Raw genomic sequence first — 21104 nt, 5'->3', positions numbered from 1 at the left:
TCTCTGAGAAGCTGCAGTCAACAGACCTTTTAAACTTTCTTTAAAGTTTTCAGGAGTATTTTTCAGCACAATAATTTTAGCATTCCTATGAATATTTGGGGGGAAAATTAAACTGAGTTGTGGAGGACACAGGATCACAGAAGGTAAGCAGGAACAGAGAAAGACTTAGGCAATTCATTCTCCCCTTTTCCATCTAGGTTCAAATGAAATTATAAACATAAAAGAGCTTCTCAAAAGAATCTTTCTCTGGAATCCCTGGGTGGCTCAGTGGATTAGTGCCTGCCTTTGGCCTGGGGGGTGTGATCCTGGAGTCCCAGGATCGAGTCCCATGTTGGGCTCCCTGCATGGAGCCTGTTTCTCCCTCTGCCTGTGTCTCTGCCTCTCTCTCTCTCTGTGTCTCTCATGAATGAATAAATAAAATATTTTTTAAAGTATCTTTCTCCTGTACATACCACATCATTCTCAAGGTTGCCAAAGAATTGCTTTCAAAATCCTTTTCTGAGAATTCAACTTGGATAAGGCCAACTTTTTTTTTTCAATTTAGACTTTTATCATAATGGGCAATCTTTGAACGCACAAAATTACTGACCTGTTCTTGAAATATTTATTCCCACATCCCATTGCTGAGAAAAGGGAAGAAATCCAAAATTAGGCTTATACTAAGTTCTGCTGAGCAGATCAAAGGACTTTATGAGAGAATTAAATTGTACCATTTTCTCTCTATGACCTGAAGTCTCTTTTTAAAAGGATTTCCAAGATGGATAGTAGGCATTTAATACCTGAAGAGGAGTATGTGTCATTTATTTTGGTGAATGGAAATTACCAAAGCCAAAGAATCAGAAATAAATTCTTCCAATTAATATTTCAGATGAAACATATTCCTGACTATCTATTATCCAAATCACGGAATCCTAAGTTCTACTAAAACATGTGTCAAATCATTTCCCAGTACCAACCAAATGCTTACTATGGCAAGTATGATATGTGGACTAGCCTCTTCAGCATCAATTGAGAGCTTGTTAGAAATGCATAATTTCAAGCTCTGCCCCAAACTCAACTGGAATCTGCAATTTAACAAGATCCCCAGGTGACTGCCACACATAGTAGAAGTTTGAAAGCACTGGCCTAGGATATCATTGACTGGCTAATAATTGTGCTTACCTGTTTATTGCCCAAATTAAAGATCCTTAATTGATGCTCCCTTTTAACTAGCTTGCATTCCATAACAGTGATTTTAAGCCATTTTCTCAATTAGGAAGAACCATTTCAAATGGTAGCTGGATCCTCTGCAGTGAATGTGTGTACTAACTTTAACATATTTAGGTAGCAGAGCACTTTGCCAAAAGGCTTGAAGGAGGATAGGGACTGCTTTATCACTCTCCCATGTCAGTGATGACACACCTAGAAAGAAGCAAAAGGTAGCTGTTCCCTCAACCCTGCCTGCCCTGAGAACCAGAGAAAAATCCCCTTACCTAGTAGATTTTGTAATGAGACCTGCTCCTGATAGGCTGTTTCAAGTTTCCCTTAAGAATGATAGTCTTTATACCTATTGACCACTGCTTAAATGTTGAGCAGATATCATATATTCTAGAATCCCTTTACTATAAAATTTATATCATGATATATAATAAATTATATCACTAGATAAGTTGATTTAACATATACTATGTGCCATAGGCAGCTCTTCTAGTGTTTTATACCTATTATCTCCTTCTACTCTCCACAAATAACCCTGCAAAGTAAACACTTTGATTATCCCTATTTGACAAATGAGGCAAGAATAGTCAAGTAATCCTTTTAGCAGTGGACTGAACTTGGATTTAAACTCAGGCAGAGGGCAGCCCGGGGTGGCTCAGCAGTTGAGCATCTGCCTTCGTCTCAGGGCGTGATCCTGGAGAAGGAGCCCACTTTGGGCTCCTTGTGTAGAGTCTGCTTCTCCCTCTGCCTGGGTCTCTGCCTCTCTCTGTGTGTCTCTCGTAAATAAATAAATAAAATCTTAAAAAAAAAAAAAAGGAAGGAAGGAATTGTTCAAGTATTTTCAAATGTAGGGAGAATAGTATGATAAATTTTTAATGTGCCCATCACACAATTTAACAATCAACTCATAACTAGTTTTATCTATAGCCTCACCCTCTTCACTCTGCAAATTATTTTGAAGTGAATCTCCCATGTTGCAACATTTCACCTGTAGATATTTTAATATCTATTTCTCAAAGATAGGGTTTTAAAAATATGCAGTTATTCCACTGTCATTCCTAAAATATTAGCCTTAATTACTTGATGTCAATTTTGAAGTCAGTGTTCAATATTTTCCAGTTTGTTTGAATAAGAATCCAAGTAAGCCTAAATACCTAGATAAGTTTAACTCTCCTTTACTCTAGAGATTCCCTATTCAGCTTTATTTTTTTGTGTTTTTCTTACATATTTAGTTTTTGTTGCTGAATAAATCAGGTTGTTTTTCCTGTAAAATATCCTACAGTCTGGATTTTGCTGATTGCATTGTCTCCCACTTGTGTCATTTAATGTTTCCTGTTCATTATGTTTCTATAAATTGGCAATTAGAGCCAGTGCCTAAATCTGATTCAGGTTAAGTTTGTGTTTGTGAGTATATATGTCACTTTTGCATGAATTCATTCCCTTACCATCCTGCAAAGGTGACCAATGAGTTGTCTTTTTTAGTATCAATATGCACTGATGGACTTAAATATATTTGATGTGTGTCAAATCAGTACAGTTGTTATCTGTATTGATTGCCCCATTTTTAGCCAGTAGAGCTTTCTTCAAATCGGTTCCTGAGCTCTTTTTTAGTCTTCGATATATCTAGTCTGTTTCAACGGAAAATAATGTTCAAAAATCACAGTCAGTACGTGTTGGAGGTACATATTACTATTGGATTGATCATTATTTCTGTGCCATTTAAATGGACAGAACTAGGACTTTTTAAAGATTCAATATATCAGAATTTATGCTGATACTTGAAATTCAGGACTAGAGGTCTTTACATAACCTCATCAATATTAAATTTGTAAACCTTCTCCCACATTAGGCAAAGTCCTTAGCCACTGTACTACACAGCCCCCTTTGATGTTTGACACTCACAACAATCCTTGGAAGTAGAAAAGGAAGGAATTAGTAACATTTTCAAGATGAGGAAACAATTTCAAGAAGATTAAATCTTGTCAAAGATTACCCCGCTAATGCAGTGTTATGCCAAAATTGGAACTCAATTCAGATGTACATAGTGATTTTATAAAGTAATTCTTAGATCCCTTTACATGTATGTTTTATTTCTCAAATAAATATAATTTTCACAAATATAAAAATATTGAAACTATGAAAGTTTTGGTTGTAATTCTTTGCAATATTAATCATTAGACTATGATGGAAATACCCCTAAAAAAAACTTACTTTTATTTCTTATAGCCCTTTGATGTCTTTTTGGTGACCCTCTCTTCCAGAGTTGTTCTGGGGCATGAGCACACACACACACACACACACACACCACAACATGGAAGATTCGCTCCCCTTTCCCAAAGCACTATTTGCAAATTTCATTAAAAAGTATTTTTCTATTTTTGTCCCTTCAGGGCCTTATGAGGACGCTCTACTAGGTTTTATGAAAGATATAATCATGCAAAAGTGTTAATAGATGATAGTTTAAAGTTTCCCTCCATTACACTATCTCCATACCCCATGATAACATATTTACATTTGAATAGTAGCCTTCACAGTCATAACTGCCAGGGATAATTGTATTTTAAGCCAGTGTGGAAAATATCTGATGTCTCAAAAGAGAACCATATCAATCTAGTATAAGGATTAGGCAAGACTCTTTGTTGCATATGACCAAACTCTGATTCAAAGTAGCTTAAACAGAAAGAGAATTTATTGAAAGAAAACAAGATTAATTGACCTTAGGGTAATGTCAACCATAAATTTAGAATCCATCAGTGCAGTCCTCATTTCTTGTCCATGTTTCTGTATTTGGCTTTCATCTCTCACAAATAGACTTACACTCAGAGCTTCACCTCCAGAGAAAGACTGGGAACCTTTCCTGATGTCTAGGTTGAAAGGCATCCCAAGGACAGAGACTGGCCTGGCTGGTATTATGCACCCACCCTTGGACCAATTAACTCTGGCCAGAGGGGAAGGATTCTGAGATTGGCATCCTCTACCTCAACTGTATGGTTGAAATTGGTCTACGGTGCAGGACAGTTCTGAGCAACTCCACAATAAATGTCCATTATACATAATATGCATCAGTTCTATATACACTTAATTTATTGACAACCAAAGTCCTCTATCCTTAAGGAGAGGGGCTGAGGTCTTCTGTCTGTCTCCCATTCCCCTAATGATATTCCCTAGTGCAAAAAAGTCCTTCTCTAACTGCCATATCTCTGCCTATACAACATCCTCTGCAATGTTCCCAGAGTGAAACACTCCTTCTTCCTCTGTGCTCCCATAGACTTTACTCTTGTTGCTTTCAACCACTGTGCATAACATACCATAGTTCATTCAATAAATTCATTTATCCAACTAATATCTGATGAGGTCCTCTTATTGCCAGATACTGTACTAGGACATTTTGTTGTTGTTTATCAGGGATGACACATTATGATCATATCTTCTGTGAACAACTTAATAAAAAGTTTCTCAAACTGGAATTCATATTCTCTTCTTTGTGACCCCTTTTGCCAAAAACATGCGGTATAAAACATTGCTCTCATGTAATTTTCTTTTTAAGAAAAAGATTTTATTTATTTTAGAGAGAGAGTGTGCACAAGTATGAGCAGGGAGAGAGGCAGACGGAGAAATAGACTTCCCCTGAGCAGGGAGCCTAATGCAAGATTCAATCCCAGGACCCTGGGATCATGACCTGAGCCGAAGGCAGACACTTAACTGACTGAGCCACCCAGGCACCCTCCTTGTGTCATTGTCTTTTGTCTGTTAATTACAGCAAGAAAAAATGTATGCAAAAAAGGTCTGTCTGTGCAACACTCTGTGAAGGCACCTCTGCCCATTTGGTGGCAGCTGTCCTTATTTCAGGCATTATGCATTCACTCATTTATTTACCACGTATCAATTGAATATGTCCTCTGAGCCAGGTGCTGTGGTATGCACTGGGGGTTCACGTGTGAACAAGAGAGATACAGGCTATGACTACATACTCTAACAAGGAAACACAAAGACTATGATGAACAAATAATCCCACAAACAAATAGTAATTGGTTTCTTTGAAAAATGACAGAACACATTCTTTTTCAGTATTTGCTTGGCATGCCAACCCTGTGCCTTATAGGTTAGAAAATGTCATAGCACAATTTCAAGATTAAATTTAGTCTTAGCTCTGAATAAAAATCAGATTATCTCTCTACTTGAATAAAGTCCACACAAGACTGTAAGGAATCTTTAGATGGACTCTCCTCCCCTCCCCTCCCCACGGCCCTGCAACCCAATCTGTGTGCTTTAGTGGGAATCTCTTGAGCAGGCAGGGAGACCCAGGGTGATTGCATATGCAGACCATCTCCTCCCCTAGAGTCTGAAAGGAAAGTAGCTGCCAGTCACTCTGTTGTGGGTTATCTTGAAAAGAACTCCGACTGACCTGGAGCAGGGAGGTTATCAAATGCTGGTAACTGTCATTAGTTTTCAGATGGAATTCTCAGAAATCAGAGGGTTGTTTAATTTGTATGCCAGGAAGTAAACCTTCGTCACCCAGCTCAGCAGCTAGGGCATGAAGAATATTTGATTCTAACATTATCCAAACTAATAAGCTTAAAAAAAATAAACAACAACAACACACAACTTTAAACAGTATCCTCCTAAGGTTGCAAGCAATGTATCTCCTGTGTAGCCAGCCAGGGGGTGTGGTCTGTGTATCCTGCAACCTCTTTGCTCTCCTGCATGAATACCCACAAATTAGTTAGTTTTCCTGCTTTGTCATCCTCTGCCTGGAAAGGGCTGGTTTTTCTAGTCATCCAGCCTGAGGTCATGTAGAAACAGAGTGAGGGTTTGGCAATCTCTGGTTCAACTCTTCTTTTTCCAAGCTCAAAGTAAAAACTCAATAAATAAGTACATTCTCGGTTTATGGAAGTTTAGCTGACTTCTCTCTCTCCAATGAGCAGAATCTTTCTTGAATATTTCCTAATGGACATGGAGGTGTTTCAAGGTTATCTAAAATGTACTTCTGCTTTAAGGACTTAAGACTATGGGTACCTATTTTTTTTAATTTGTTTGTGACTATCAATATCTTTGATAACTTTGCCCCTCAAATCCTCTTACCTGAAAGCATTTGTCCTTTCAGTGTCCATTATTTAAGAAAATAAAAACGAAAAAGTACTGTGAATTGGATTTATAATTTACTGACCTCAAGAATTCCTCAAGAAATTGGAAAACCATGTATGTGACACTTATTTTTACTGTCTACAGGTAGCATCTTGGGGCATATAGGGATTTGTAGATAAATTACAATGTCTAATCTACCAATTGGCTTATAGAAACAGCTTGGTATTTGACAATTATAAGCATAAGATATTATATGTTCCACATGAATGGCACAAATATTAAAAATTGTCCCAAGGAGGGAGAGATTGCTACAGTCTGTGGTGGACCTATGGGTCCTTAGATCTAACACTTGAGCTTGGCAATAGAAATTTAAGAGAGTTACCAACATGGAAAACCTGCAGGGAAAGCATGTAAAAGGCCAAGAGGGTTTTTACTGTGGGCAGACACCATTAAATGCTTTTGCCAAGCAAGGAACATGTATAAGCTTTAGAATCAGACCTACCTGAGTGCTCATGAGCTGTGTGATCTTGGGCAAGCTACTTAGTACAATCAACACTCAATTTTCTCTCCAATAAAGTGGGCCACTCTGCCCTGACACTTCACAGGAGAACTAGGAAGATTGAATAGAATCAAATCAATAAGGGGCAGCATTTTGTGAACTGCAATTTTACCAAATAAATAAATATCATTAATTTTTTAAAGGCCAAGAGATATCCATGGGACTGAATAGGCCATTGTTTTGTTTAGACTTCTTCATTTGCAAGAAGCAGAAGTAATTCTGGCTAACTTAAGCAAAAGAGTATCCTGCAAAAATGTAGTGGGAGAGGGGGTAAAGGGGAAGAAGCACACAATGTGACTCCCAGAATCAAAGGAAAGCTGAAGACTCAGAAACAAGAACCAGGAAGCCTCAGTGCAATGGCCAAGTATTGGTAGCAGCAATTACTTAATAATCTCATTTGTTTTTTCTTCCTTGAGTCATTTTCACAAGTCAAAGTCCCACAGTGGGAGCGTCTAGTGGGCAGGGCATCTTGCTGTAGAGTCCCCTAAAGATAACAAACCACAGAAGAGAAGTAGTTTCCTGAAAGGAAGTGAGAAGGTTATTAATTTAAAAAGGAGTAGATTGGAAGGTGGGTAGCCAGAAAACAATTGCCCACTACAAATAATTTCAAAAAAATCATTCACACATTTATGTAATTAAATTTATTAATCAACTTGAAATTCATTTATGAAGAATAGTGGAAAATAAGCCTAGAAAAGTAAAAGCTGAGGCTAGTGCAGGGGAAATGGCCTATTCTTATTACTGGAACATAATTCAGCCTGTTTTCTAAATGTTGGCCTTCCCAGTGGCCCTTGGAGGATGCAGTTTGTTGATTCTGGTCCATAAGTCAGTAAGCATATCTTAACCCCAAAGAGTCATTACACACTAGAACTTGGCCCACTTTCCTTTGCTTTCACTAATACTGCCATTGACCTACCTGGGCTAAACTGGGAACTTTGAGTTGTTTTATGACTGAAGTAACTGATTTGTGTCAAAAAAAAAAACCTCTTCCTTCTTTCTGATTCTCTTTCACTTCCCCCATGGCTCATATACTATGGGTATTCAATAAATGTTTGAATATATGAGTGAATGAGTGAATGAAATGAATGAGAGACTGGTGTGCCCCATTTTGGAATGTTGGGATCTAGGACTATGACCATGGTTTCTTTAGTTGAGCCAAAGAATTTCCATATAAATAGTCCTATTCCCATGAATCAAAAGTTAAGATTTGGGATCCCTGGGTGGCGCAGCAGTTTGGCGCCTGCCTTTGGCCCAGGGCGCGATCCTGGAGACTCGGGATCGAGTCCCACGTCCGGCTCCCGGGCATGGAGCCTGCTTCTCCCTCTGCCTGTGTCTCTGCCTCTCTCTCTCTGTGTGTGACTATCATAAATAAATAAATATTTAAAAAAAAAAGTTAAGATTTGTCCCTGGGGTTTTTCTTAATTGCTTTAAGCAATCTTTACAGAGAGGTCTTCCTTTATTTCCTCATCTATCACCTTTCTATATATATATTCTTCACATCACCCTATCCACTACTAACCTTATCTCAACGAGTGTTGATGGTGTACCTGTTGCCACAAGGTATTATGGGAAATACCCAGAGGAAGCTGGCAGTCTAGTAGAAAAAGCATAGATTCAGACACATAAAGGTTAATGGAAGCATTAGTGTGATGTGGGAGCACATAAAAAGGACACATTTTCATTGGCTGGGGTGAAAGGGTCTGTGGGGATTTGGTAGGCTTCACAGAGGAGGGGGCATAAAAAATATCTTAAATGCTTAAAAATTTTAAATACATATATATGTATATTATATATAATAATCTCAATAGATAGATGATAGATAGATAGATAGAGTTGCACATTTCTCTTCATTCAAGCCATTAGAAAGCCCCAGTCATAAAATCTTTTTTTTTTCCAATTGAAGAGAAAGAAAAAAAAAAAGGAAAAATCCTATTATGTCCTCTCCTGGTGGACAGATAGGATAGAGGGTATTCTCAATCTGGATAATTTTATATTTCCTTAGCTTGGAATTGGTTCTAGAGCAATTCTCAGTTCTACCACCAGAAAATATTGGGGAATGTCTGTAAACATTTTTGGTCACCACATATGTCAGAAAGAGAGGGTGCTCCTAGTATCAAATTAGTAAAGGCCAGGAATACTGCTAAACATCAAAGGATTATCCAGCCTGAAATGTCAATGGTACCAAAGTTGAGATACTCCCGTCTTAAAATGCCTTGACTGCCTACCAACTAGATGTTTATGTAGATACCAGAAAAAAGGAGGCAAGTGAGCCAATCACTATAAGGCAAACCTTTCATAAAATATAAGTCTTTTAGATACAATCAAATAAAAACATTTTATGGAGGCAAATAAAAGGTCAGAATGACAATATGATGTAGTTTAGTTTTTTTTTTATGCTTCCTGTTTGACCCACATTAAGAAGGGTGATGGTAATCATGATAATGGTAATAATGAAGATTTCTAGGCATTGGGGCTTGTTCGTTTTTTTATTAAGATATAATTGACTTATATCTTTTAGGTATAAAAGGTTAGGGTTAGGTTTTATAAAAGGTTAGGTTTAGGTTTTAGGTATATATGATAATTTGATATTTGTATATGTTATGAAATCACAAGAAGTCTAGTTAACATCCATCACCTCACAGTTCCATTTTTTTTCTTGTGATGAGAACTTTTAAGATATCTCTTAACAACTTTCAAATATACAATGCAATATTATTAACTATAATCACCTTACTTATTTTTTTAAAGATTTTATTTATTTATTCATGAGAGACATAGAGAGAGGCAGAGACATAGGCAGAGGGAGAAGCAGGCTCCATGCAGGGAGCCCGGTGTGGAACTCGATCCCGGGACTCCAGGATCACGTCCCGGGCCAAAGGCAGATCTCAACCACTGGGCCACCCAGGCGTCCCACCTTACTTATTTTTTAACTGGAGATTTGTACCTTTTGACCCTCTTTACCCATTCTCCCTTCCCCCATTCCCCCACCTCTGGCAAACACCAATCTGTCCTCTATATCTATGAGCTCAGTTTTGGGGGGCTTGTTTTTTAATTCTGTATATATGAATTTATTTATTTTATCAGGTATTTAGATTATAGAAAGTGGGAAAGGAACATAGAAAAGGAAATAGAGCCAAGAGGAGATCTTTTTTTAAAAAATATTTTATTTATTTATTCATGAGAGATACAGAGAGAGAGAGAGGCAGAGACACAGGCAAAGGGTAAAGCAGGCTCCATGCAAGGAGCCCGATATGGGACTTGATCCTGGGACTCCAGAATCACGCCCTGGGCTGAAGGCAGGTGCTCTACTGCTGAGCCACCCAGGCGTCCCCCAAGGGGAGATCTTAAATACTAATCTTGTCTTTGTGCATCAAAATAACACCATTTTTAGGAGAGCTAGTGTGTGATATCAGAAGTCCCATGGTTAAAGCCTGCCTTCTCACTTTGCTAGCTGTATATCATTGGGGTAATCATCAGATCACCTCAACCTTAGTTCCTTCACTTGTAAAACAGAGATAATAATAATCCCTACCTGATAGAGTTATCACATGATTTAAAGGCAACAGCATCTATAAAATAGTTGGTTCTTGGCATATAATAAGCATTCAATAAGTGCTGGAGCAATAATGATAAAAAACAGGACAAAGAGGATTAAGTGAATTGATGATGGTGACAATGATGACCATGGTGCAAACGATGATGATAATTGGCTTTGAATTGCAATGATGTGAATGGTAGTCATGGCTCTGTTACTTACCACCCCAAGACAGTTGCTTTACTTCAGTTTCTGTTTGCACATCTGTCAAAATCTCCTACAGTTACTGTGAGAACTAAATGACAGGTGCCTGGCACATTGTAAGTATTCAAGGGAGGTGGGTCTGGCCTGAAGAGCTGCAGAGTCACACACACCCCTCTCTGGAAGGGTTCCCCAGGCCTTTTCACTTATTAGTGGGGCTTGCATAGGTAAAGGGCTGAGTCAGAAAGAAATGTTAGTTAGGTGAGCTATGTCCACAAGCTAAGAAGAGCTGTACTGTAATGAATCAGAAGGGAATCAGAAACTCTTGAATGTGGTTAGAATAAGGGCCTTTTAGATTTGGCAGTTCCTGCCATGCCCTTCTGTCCTTGGGCTCTCCAAGCAGCTCCCTGAAGTGTCTACAGCAAGTCCTTCAAAGCAAGTAATCCTAAGAGCTTATCTTTGAAGATAGGAAGATCCACATGCCCCTCTCTTACAGCCTGTCTTAGGGAGGGAAGGAAGGAGCCCAGGAAACAGGTAGCTAGAAAGGGCAGGGTCACCTCCGCAGGAAGAGAGGAAGATGGACAGAGGATCCAAGGCCAGTGCCCAGAAGAAAAAGAGAACAAGGGACACTTGAGAAAGAAGGTCACTGGGAAGCCCCAGTGCAGGGACAAGAGAGGCAAACCTCACATTGCTGGCATCTGCCAGGTATGATTCAATAGACACCCGGGACTCACTGCCAGCAGGATCATTAGCTCTGAAACCCGCTGCCACTCATACCTGAAATGAGTTTGGATTTAGATAGCCTGCAATGAGCCGAGTGGTATGGATTGGAGTGAAGCACACGGCTTAATCAGGGGCATGAAAGCAGCTGACAAATTACAGCGTGATTTGTCATCATCTCAGGACTCGGCAAGTGTTTGTCCCTGAAAGAATCGATACCTGGAAAGAAAAGGGCCATATTTTTAGAAACTCCTGGATGGGTAATTTATTTCAAGTGAGTGGAGAGTTTATTTATGTTGGCGCCCCCACAGATCCAATGGACAGTATATTTATACGAAGCCAGAAAATGCTATCATATCTTCTAATCAATTTGCCCCTTTGAACAGCTGTACCTTGAAGCTTTCAGCAATAAATTCAGTCCCCACACTAAAAGCTCTACGCAGGAAACTATTTCTCACCCCACCTTTAGCATTCCTTTCTTCTACTACATGGCATGTTACATCTGCTAAAACTCTCCACCTGGATTCCGTCTTCTGGGGCACAAATGAGATGGACAGGGAAGGTGGCATTAGCCCCATTCTACAGACAGGAGACCAAGGCTCAAGATGTAAAAGGAATATTAGCCCATGTGGGTAGAAAGCAAGATCTCCTGTCCTCTAGTGGTGCCCTTCCCCCATTGGCTGTAAGATTTTGCATAACTAGATATCTAATGCAAGAGAAATCATGGAGAAAAAAGGCAAGCATGCATCTGAAGTACTTTGCTACAGGAAAGTTGGCTGGGGGGTAGTATGCGTTGCAAGTAAAGCACAGAGGGCCTCCAGTCAGACTTGGATTCAAATCCCACTCCTGGGACAGCTATTGGCAGCCTGCCTACCCTTCTGAGCCATGGTTTTTCCATCCCTAAAGAGGACATAATTAGTATTCCTACTTCATAGAATAATTGTAAGCTTAAAACTAAATAATATATGTAAAGTTCTCATCACAGCATCTGGCAGAAACAAGAGTACAGTAAATGCTGTTTATTGTGTTTTATTAGCTACAATTTCCACAGCATGTTCATAATAGAAAAACAAATTGAGACCATATAAATGTGCCATAGTGAGATGGTGAAATACGTATGGTGGTCTTCATACAACAGGTTTCTATATAGGTGTTAATAAAACTGTATAAAAAATTAAAGACGTAAAAATTTCCAATATGTGTGAACACCATCTCATTTTTTGAAATTCATAAATCTGTGTGTGCCCATATATAACATGTATGTGTTTGTATATTTTTAAAATTATATGTATGTATTAAACCCTAGAAGTATTATATACACAATATTAATTCTGATTACCTCTAGGTGTGTAATTTATAATCTTTTCGATTATGTCTGTGCTGCCCAATGTGGTAGCCACTTGCCACATATAGCTATTTAATTAAAATTGAATAAAATTTTCAAATTAATTTCTCGGTCATACCTTCACATTTCAATAGCCACATGTGATTAGTCGCTCCCATATCCAACAGTGCTGACTTAGAACACTTCTATAATCACCGTAAGTTCTATTGAATAGCGCTGGTCTGGAAACTCAAATCCAGACCTGCAAAGAACTGTGGGCTGGGCAGGACCCTCCCTCTCCCATGCCTCCAAATTTCCAGCATTTTCAGTGCATCTGCTTTGTCCTTCTTAATGAGGATTTCACTTTTCTTCTAACATTTCACAGCTATCACAGCATGACAAAGCAGGGATTGTCTTGATCCTATTGAAACTAGATCCTCTGACTTAATCACCTCCTGGTGTTCTCTCCCTCACAGGATGTACAGTTTGAACCTGAACATTTCTGCAACACCATTGTGTGTGAGAAACCAAACAACCACCTCAACAAATTTAAGGGTTATATGTAAGTACCTAATCCACCTGTGCTGTTGGTAACTATTTCCCCTGCAGCCAGAACACATCTTTTCTTGACATGGCCAAAGAGATAAGCATGGCCCTGAGGACTTGTCTTTCTTGTTCCCATAAAAAAATGTTAAAGAAACCGACTACCTTGGGAAACTTTTCCTTTTTTTCTTTTTCTTTCTTTCTTTTTCCTTTTTTAATTTTTTTTTCCAGAGTGGCAGTTAATTATCTTGCAGGGTTAAACTTACTAATTTTTTTTTAAGATTGTATTTATTTATTCATGAGAGACAGAGAGAGAGAGAGAGAGAGAGAGAGAGAGAGAGAAAGGCAGAGAAACAGGCAGAGGGAGAAGCAGACTCCATGCAGGAAGCTGGATGTGGGACTAGATCCCAGGAGCCCAGGATCATGCCCTGGGCCGAAGGCAGGCACTAAACCACTGAGCCACCCAGGGATCCCCAAATTTGCTAATTTTTTTCTTAAACCTCTGGTGAAATAACATCAAAATCAAGACCACACTCTGATTTGGGAAAGGCAAGATTTCATTTAGGTCAGTTTTCTAAAAGAGCTTGTGTTGTACTGCAGGTAAGAATGGGGACTTTTGAGTTTGACAGACCCCAGTTTGAAATCGGGTTTTATCACTTACAAGCTGTGTGACTTCGAGTAAATTCAAGGCCCTCTCTGGGCCTTGGTTTCCATATCTGTAAAACAAAGATTGTTAAGTCTACATGATAGGACTTCTGTTTTCTAAGAAGTAAGTCTTTTATCATATGCAGAGCCCATAGCACAGCAACCTGCACAGAGTAAACCGTCGATGGTGGCTGTGCTCTTGTAATTATTGTTATTCTTATGCCTCAACTTTAGTTTGGCCTGAGAACTTGACCGTAATTCTGTTCCCACATCAGACTACTGGTCTTAATGCACAGACAGACCAAAAAAGAGCAATGGTAACAATGAGAATACAAGCCCTTATACAGTGTTTTCATAGTTTCTAGGGCACTTACATGGAACGTCATCTCTTTTTCTCTGTACAACCACCCAGGGAAGTGGCTATTATGATCCTCACTTTCCAGATAGGGATGATCTAAGACTTTCCACATACACCCAAAGGTGTACAATAGTTACCAGATAATACCAGGATTTGAATCCAGGTCTTTCCACTCAAGCCCCAATATGTTTTCCATTGTCATGCAAACAGAGGTTGGCTTGGTAAGGTGATTTCTTTGACCAATCGGGCTTAAGTAGTATTCTTGGAAGGCAGATGTCTGTGCTTTCTCTTCACCTACATTTTCTCAGGCCTGATAGGATGTCATGAGGAACACTACGAGAGGGGAAAGGATAAGAACGATATAAGATAAATAGCGGCTTTTAAACACAGATTATTTTAAAATGCGCAGATTGCACAGATGGAGACAGGCAGAGAAGGGCCTGAGCTCCTGGCAAAGAGGAGGATCCACGGCAGGCATCTGTTCAGGTAGGGTTTGCCACCTGGCCCCGCAAAGAGGCCTTCCCTATGCCTGAGGTTTGTGTATTTGCTTCATCCTGAGTTAGCTGTCAGACATTTTCTTGTTAGAGTCAAAAGAATTGCAAATGGAAAGGACTCTGCGATTCAGTGCAAGTGATGGGGCTCCTACTTTGGGAACCCTAGTGTTGTGAAAACCGCAGGTGAGGTGCTGTCTGTGGCCTGGGCCCCTGAGTCCTAGGATGTCCCATAAGTTAGGTGTGCAGCCTTGGAAAAAATCTCTCACCTTCTCTGGGCTTCATCTTTTTCTCCAGGAAGGGATAATCACCCTTCTAACTTCCCAGAAGTCTGAACAATCAAATAAAATGACATAAGTAAACTTAGTTTATAACCACAGTAAGGAATAATTGATATTAAAAGGTACATCGAGCGGCAGTATAGCACTCTGGAGCCAGACTTTGGACTCCAATCCCCATTCTGCCGTTTACTAGCTCTGCGAACTTCCCTCAGTTTCCCTATCTCTGAAGTGACTATGATAACATAACCTATCGTACAGGGTTGTCATGATGATTACCTGGGTTAGTAAGTGAAACACAATTATAACCAGACGTAGACAAATGAGGTATTGAAGAACTAAAAAGAAAAAGGACCTAAGGGTTCAGATGCTTATTCTTTTTGTTCTCCCTAATGCTTCAAGGAAGTTATATTTAAATGTCCCGAATATCCCAAAGGAAGGCATCAGGATCCAATAAGGGCCAGACTCCAGGTGTGTGTTGGCCTCCGAAGTTTCTGGTGTGCAATGCCCCTGAGGCTAGAGCAAGAAAAAAAACTGTCTTAAGGAGCTGCTTCCCACACATAGCACAAAGGACTACCATCCCCCTCCTGTGAGGTCTGTTCATTTCATGAGAGACTGAGCAAGAGGAGGGTGGTAGAGGAGAGAGGCAAGTGAGAGATGTAGCTCCAAACAAGAGGAGTCTCGCCAGTTCACAGTGTGACGGGGGGTAGGGGGTGGGCACTGGTGGCTTCGGCGGACTTGCACATTCAGCCTCTGTGGTCTGGTCCCAGAAGTGAGGTGAGAGCGTGGGAATACTGCCTGAGGGAATACAGTGCAGTCTTTGTAGGGACAGAAGCCAGTTCCCCCACACTACACCATTCTGAGTGAGAAAACTGAAGCCAACGCTTTTTCAACAGAACTCTGAATTCGAAGTGGGTAAATGATGATTCCATAGGGATAGATGATTCTCTTTTAATGGTCCAGTCCCTTCCAGGCCTCCAAGGAGAATGAAGGTTGTATCTGAACCTAGGGATTAGATGCCGAGTTAATAATACCCATAGCTCTTCTGAAACAGAGGGAGGAGAGGAATTGTGTTCACTCACCACTACTAATTCTGTGATGCTAACCAGTGATAGCCTAAAGAGGCCACCAAACCATTCCCGATATTTTTTCATCCCCAGGGAGCATCCTGACCAGACAAGGACCGGCTTTGGCAGTGAGAGTCTTCTACTTCGAGGCTGCACCATCAGAAACACTGAAGTGGCCATTGGCATCGTCATCTATGCAGGTCACTGACTTATGCTGTGCCTTCCCCACAACCTCTGTCCTTTATCCCCCCTAAATCCACTTTCAGTCAGTGGGAATCCACAACAGTTCTGAGGGGTACAAGAAACTTCCCATTTCTCAGCTAAGCAAAATGAGGCTAGAATCACAGCAGCTTACTTGGTTCACAAGACATGTACTTAAATTCCAAGCTAACATCACTCATCTGAACAGAAAGAAGGATTCATGCTCATTCACCTCTAATGGTTTTGTGACAGTAACTGAAGGCAGAATGAGCCTGAGGAGTAATCTCACCAAGTTTAACAGCTCCACCTTTTTGTGAAAACTGTGCCTCATTTCTTCACCTATGCAAATGGAAAGAACATTTTGCTCAGCCTCATAGTGTACTCATGAGGATCAAATGACCCAACACATGAAACAAATTATGTCTAACACAGTGAGTGTTCAGTGGGTTTTAGTTGTTGCTTCTGTAGTTATGTGTTTATTCATTTTGAGGTACTCTAGCTCTCCTTTCCACTTTGCTTTTGCTTTCTAATGGAAAAAAAAAAGATAACAGCACTTCTCACGATGAATCTGAAGTCTTAGAGGGCCGTCTTGAGACTGCTGTATATCCAGTACTTAGCACCTAGCACTCGGAGGTTGCTCAATAAATTTCTGTCGTTACAACAACAACTGCAAACTCCTTCCTCTGTAGAGAAAGCACAGTCTCCCTGGAGTGTCTACCTTTACTGGAAGACCCTAGATTATCTTTTCCTGGGCCTTTCACTCATTTGGACATATTTTGTTATTTTCTTTGATTTGTTTCTAAATTCACAGAACCCCACTTTTAATGGATATGGAAGAGCATTTAAACATCAATCTACCCAAAGTTTCACTTTTTGGAACTGTCAAAGAAAAAAAAAAGTTTTTAAAAAAATAATGTCCCAGTCTAGCTAGCTTTCCCTACCTTGGTGGAGGGGGATTGTGTTTGTCAGTTACTCTTTTCAAGGGTCTTTGGCAACGGAGTTCAACGCATTCTGGTAGACCTACTAATGATAAACTCTGAAGCAATCCCCACCCCACCAAAAAAAAATCCCACATCGGCCTGGAGTTTTCTTCTCTTCCTGATCAGAAGCAAAATTCTGAGTGAGTGATGAGCATAGTAAATGAGGGGGCAGGTTTGGGAGAGAGTGAATCATGACCCCGAGGAGTTAGGCTGTCTGGGAGTGAAATCTACTGGTTGGCTGCATGTTCCTAAACATGTTGGTTAAGCTTTCAACACAAGAGGACTAATAACTCTCACCTTGTAGGGTTATAAGGTTCAAATGAGATTGTGAAAGGGGCTTAACACAGTACCGGCACATATTAGGCTCTCAAACAGTGTGAGCAAAAATGGTGCTAATTGTTTTAGTATAATTATCTAGAACAAGGGGTTCTCAACTTTGGCACTATTGACATTTTGTTCTAGATTGTTCTTTGTGGTCAGGGGCTGTCCTGTAGAATGTTTAGCAGCATCCCTGGCCTCAAGATGCCATTAAGATGTAACAACTCAAAATTTCTCAAGACATTGCCAGATGTCACCTGGGGAGTGAAATCACCACTGGAGGAGAACAAATGGTCTAGAGTCATATACTCTCCTCTGATAATACGGATGGATAAAACAGAAGCACCTCAGGGCAAGGACCCAAAGAAGCCAAAATGAGCCTTCCAAATCCAGAAGGAAGAGATCCATCACAGCAAACATTGATTGAGCCCCTATTGTGTATAAGGAGGAAATTTAGATACTTCGTGCATATTAAATCACTCTTCTTCCCCAAACACACACACAACTATTGTCTCTCATTCTTCATATGAGGAATTAAGGTACAAAGGGATTAATTCATCCAAGGTCATTTGTCTCCTGAGATTAATTCCTTGTAACCCAATGTCAAGTCTCTACAGAGCCAAGCTCTGGCTGATTGTAGAGACCACATTCCAACCATTATACTATACTGCCTTCCCTGTCAACCTGTTTACCTGAGAAAAAAAAAAAAGAGGGATCTCAGAAGGTAAGGAGCAGGTGGGTGAAGAGAGAGGTCTGAGGACCCCTGACGTGAGGTAAGCCTGAGGCAGGTGAGAAGGCCATGGTGCCATCAGTGCAGTCAGCCTGTGCTCATTGCTGTGGAAATCTTCCTCACAACTACAGCAACTTGAGTCTGATTAATAAGCCCAGAGTTTACTCACTCCTACTGTTTTGTTGCCACTTTAAAACCACAAGGCAACCAACTAAAGAGCATTAAAGCCATTCACTGCTGGTGCTGATATATTGGTTTTCTTTCATTTTACACAGCACATATGTGGTGCTTCTTAATTTTCTGAGTAATACAGCATGGTGGTTAGGTTTAACAGCCCCAAAGGTAGGCTCTATCTAAAGGCAAAGTATCAGCTTGGCTCTCAGCTCTTAATTTTATGGCCTGGAAACCATGAATTGGTAGAAGGAGAAAGAGCAGGAATCAGAATCCTGGGTTCTCAGTATGGCTCTGATGTTATGGCTCTTTCCCCTTAGGCAGAGCCTTCTACTCTTTGGTTCCCACTCTCCAACTGGAACAAGGGTAACTGGATGAGATTGGTAGTTTTCAAATTATTGTTGTTCTCTCTTTGAACAAAAGTTTATGCAGAACTCCAAGATAGGTGACGAGTGACTCAAAGTGATGCTGGGGTGGAGGCCTTTGGCCCCTTCCACTTATATACAAATGACACCAACACCTTAGAAAAAGAAACTAGAATGAAAACTACTGGCCTCATGCACTGTCCTGCCACAGGGCCTTGGCATATACTCTTCCCCCAAAACCAAGTTCTCTCAACTCATCTCTCTCCCTTCAGATCTCCCTTATATGTTACCTCCTCTGAAAAGCCTTCCCTGACCATGTTCTCTAATATCATCTCTTACTTATCAGCCCATTGTTTATTTCATGGAGCTTCTTACCAACTATAATTATTTATTTGTTTTCTTGAATATTTTCATCAAAATGTGAGTCATCTTTGTATCCTAACATTAGCCCATAACAGTTCCTTTGTGCAAATTAGAAAAATAGTCCTTGCTCCAGACAGCTTACTATCACTTGGCAGAAATTTATCATGATAAACCTACAAATCTATAACAACCACAAAATGAAGAGTGTTTCTAGAGTTGTGCAGTGTACAACCTGTGCTTAGTAGCTCTGTCTGTGTGCACCACAGTGTCTGGTGTGGAAGGGATGCTCAGTAAACACGTGGTGACAAATTGTGTGAGACCTCTACAGCTGTTCTCAGCAATCTCCCTGACGCAGGAAAGATTTAGGTTAGAAGAAGCCTCTTTTCTATTGTAAGCTACTGTGAGAGCTAAGGATATGATCCAGGCCAGAGGAAGAAAACATAAGCTAAGGACTTATTACCTCATTTTCTCCCAAAGGCCATGAGACAAAAGCCATGCTGAACAACAGTGGCCCACGGTATAAACGCAGCAAGATTGAGCGGCGCATGAACACAGACATTTTCTTCTGCATTGGGCTCCTCTTCCTTATGTGCCTCATTGGAGCTGTAGGTATGGAATGTTCTGGAAAGAACAAGACCACAGTAGTCTTCTGTTTCTTTAGGGAAGTTGTTTGAGCTTTCTGAGTCTTGATTTCTTCATCTATAAAATAGAGTTAATAAAAAATAAATCCCACCCTATATTTTAATAGGATATCAATCAAATAAAAATATTTGTGGGGGCACCTGGCTGGTTCAGTTGATAGAGCATGCAACTCTTGAGCTCAGGATCCTGAGTTCTAGCCCCACATTGAGGATGGAGATTACTTTAAGAAAAATGCTTATGAAAACCTGCTGAAAGTACTTAGTGCTCTAAATATTGGGAACATCATCTATCATTTATTTCTCCAAGAAATACTTACTGAACCCAAGCATTCTCTTAACATAAGAAAATAAAAGATGAATCAGTCTGAGGACTGGTCCTTAAAGAGCTCATAGTTTAGAAGGAAGGAGTCCAACACATGAACAGAATTGGTATAATCTGTCCTACACAGGGAGGGCTGCATGTAAGAATGTCTTTGTTTTCTATTTTTGCCATAAAAAGATAACAAAAATTTAGCAGTTTAAAATAATACTCATTTATTCTGTTACATCACTGGAGGTCAGAAGTCCAAAATTAATTTCATTGGCTTAGGTCAGGTTGTCAGTAGGCCTCACTCCTTTTGGAGGCTTTGAGGGAAGACTCTGTCCCTCGTCTTTTTCAGCTTCCAGTGACACCTTCCCATTTCTTCAAAGTCAATTGCTCCAATCTCTGCTCACACTTCCTTCTCCTTTTTCTGTAGTAGTATCTTCCTCTTCCTCTCTTTTATAAGGGCAGTTATAACTATATCATTGGTCCCACCTGGATAATCAAGGATACTCTTCTCCACCTCAAGACCCTTAACTTAAATCTCATCTACAAAGCTCTTTTGCCATATAAGATAGCATATTGATGGAGTCAGGGAATTAGGACGCGGACATCAGAGGAGGCCATTATTCACTCTACTGTTGGTAATATGAGAATATCAGAGGAGGAAGTCTTTTTTGAAGAGGCGGATGGAGCTGATTCCTGAATGCAGTAGGCATTCACTACAGGAGGTAGGCGGCAGAGGCAGGATAGAAAGGGAGCTGTGAAAAGAGAGAGGTCACTCTTAGCCCCAGGAACAGCACAAGCAAAGCACAGAGGTAGGAAAGAGAATCATTTTATGCAAAGGAGCATTTGGCTTTTTGGTGTGACAAGAGCAAAGCCAAGCATGGAAACCTGATCAAAACTAGTCTGTGACCAAGTTCTATAATTGCTAAGTGTGGAAAGCTGCAGGAGGTATAGACTCGAATAATCTGAGCCATTTCAGTTAATTCTCAGAGTGTAGGCAAAGAGGGATACTTGCTCTTGCCCAT

At 40.1% G+C, this 21104-nt stretch overlaps 1 protein-coding gene across 4 annotated transcripts in view; it reads left to right on the top strand.

The window, feature by feature from the left end:
- The window catches only part of ATP10B (ATPase phospholipid transporting 10B (putative)), a 311023-nt gene that overhangs the window by 232109 nt on the left and 57810 nt on the right, over positions 1-21104 (top strand). For all 4 annotated transcript variants that reach the window (XM_055325826.1, XM_055325828.1, XM_055325830.1 and 1 more), the window contains 3 exons: positions 13098-13183; positions 16097-16203; positions 19609-19740. In XM_055325826.1, the coding sequence (XP_055181801.1) occupies positions 13098-13183; positions 16097-16203; positions 19609-19740 (325 nt within the window). The remainder of the gene's footprint in view (positions 1-13097; positions 13184-16096; positions 16204-19608; positions 19741-21104) is intronic.

Source organism: Nyctereutes procyonoides, unplaced genomic scaffold (genome assembly GCF_905146905.1).
Source record: "Nyctereutes procyonoides isolate TBG_1078 unplaced genomic scaffold, NYPRO_anot_genome, whole genome shotgun sequence".
In the NCBI taxonomy this organism is placed as follows: Eukaryota; Metazoa; Chordata; class Mammalia; order Carnivora; family Canidae; genus Nyctereutes; species Nyctereutes procyonoides.
The sequence above is the reverse complement of the archived record's forward strand: the minus strand, read 5'-3'. Positions and strand labels throughout refer to the sequence as shown.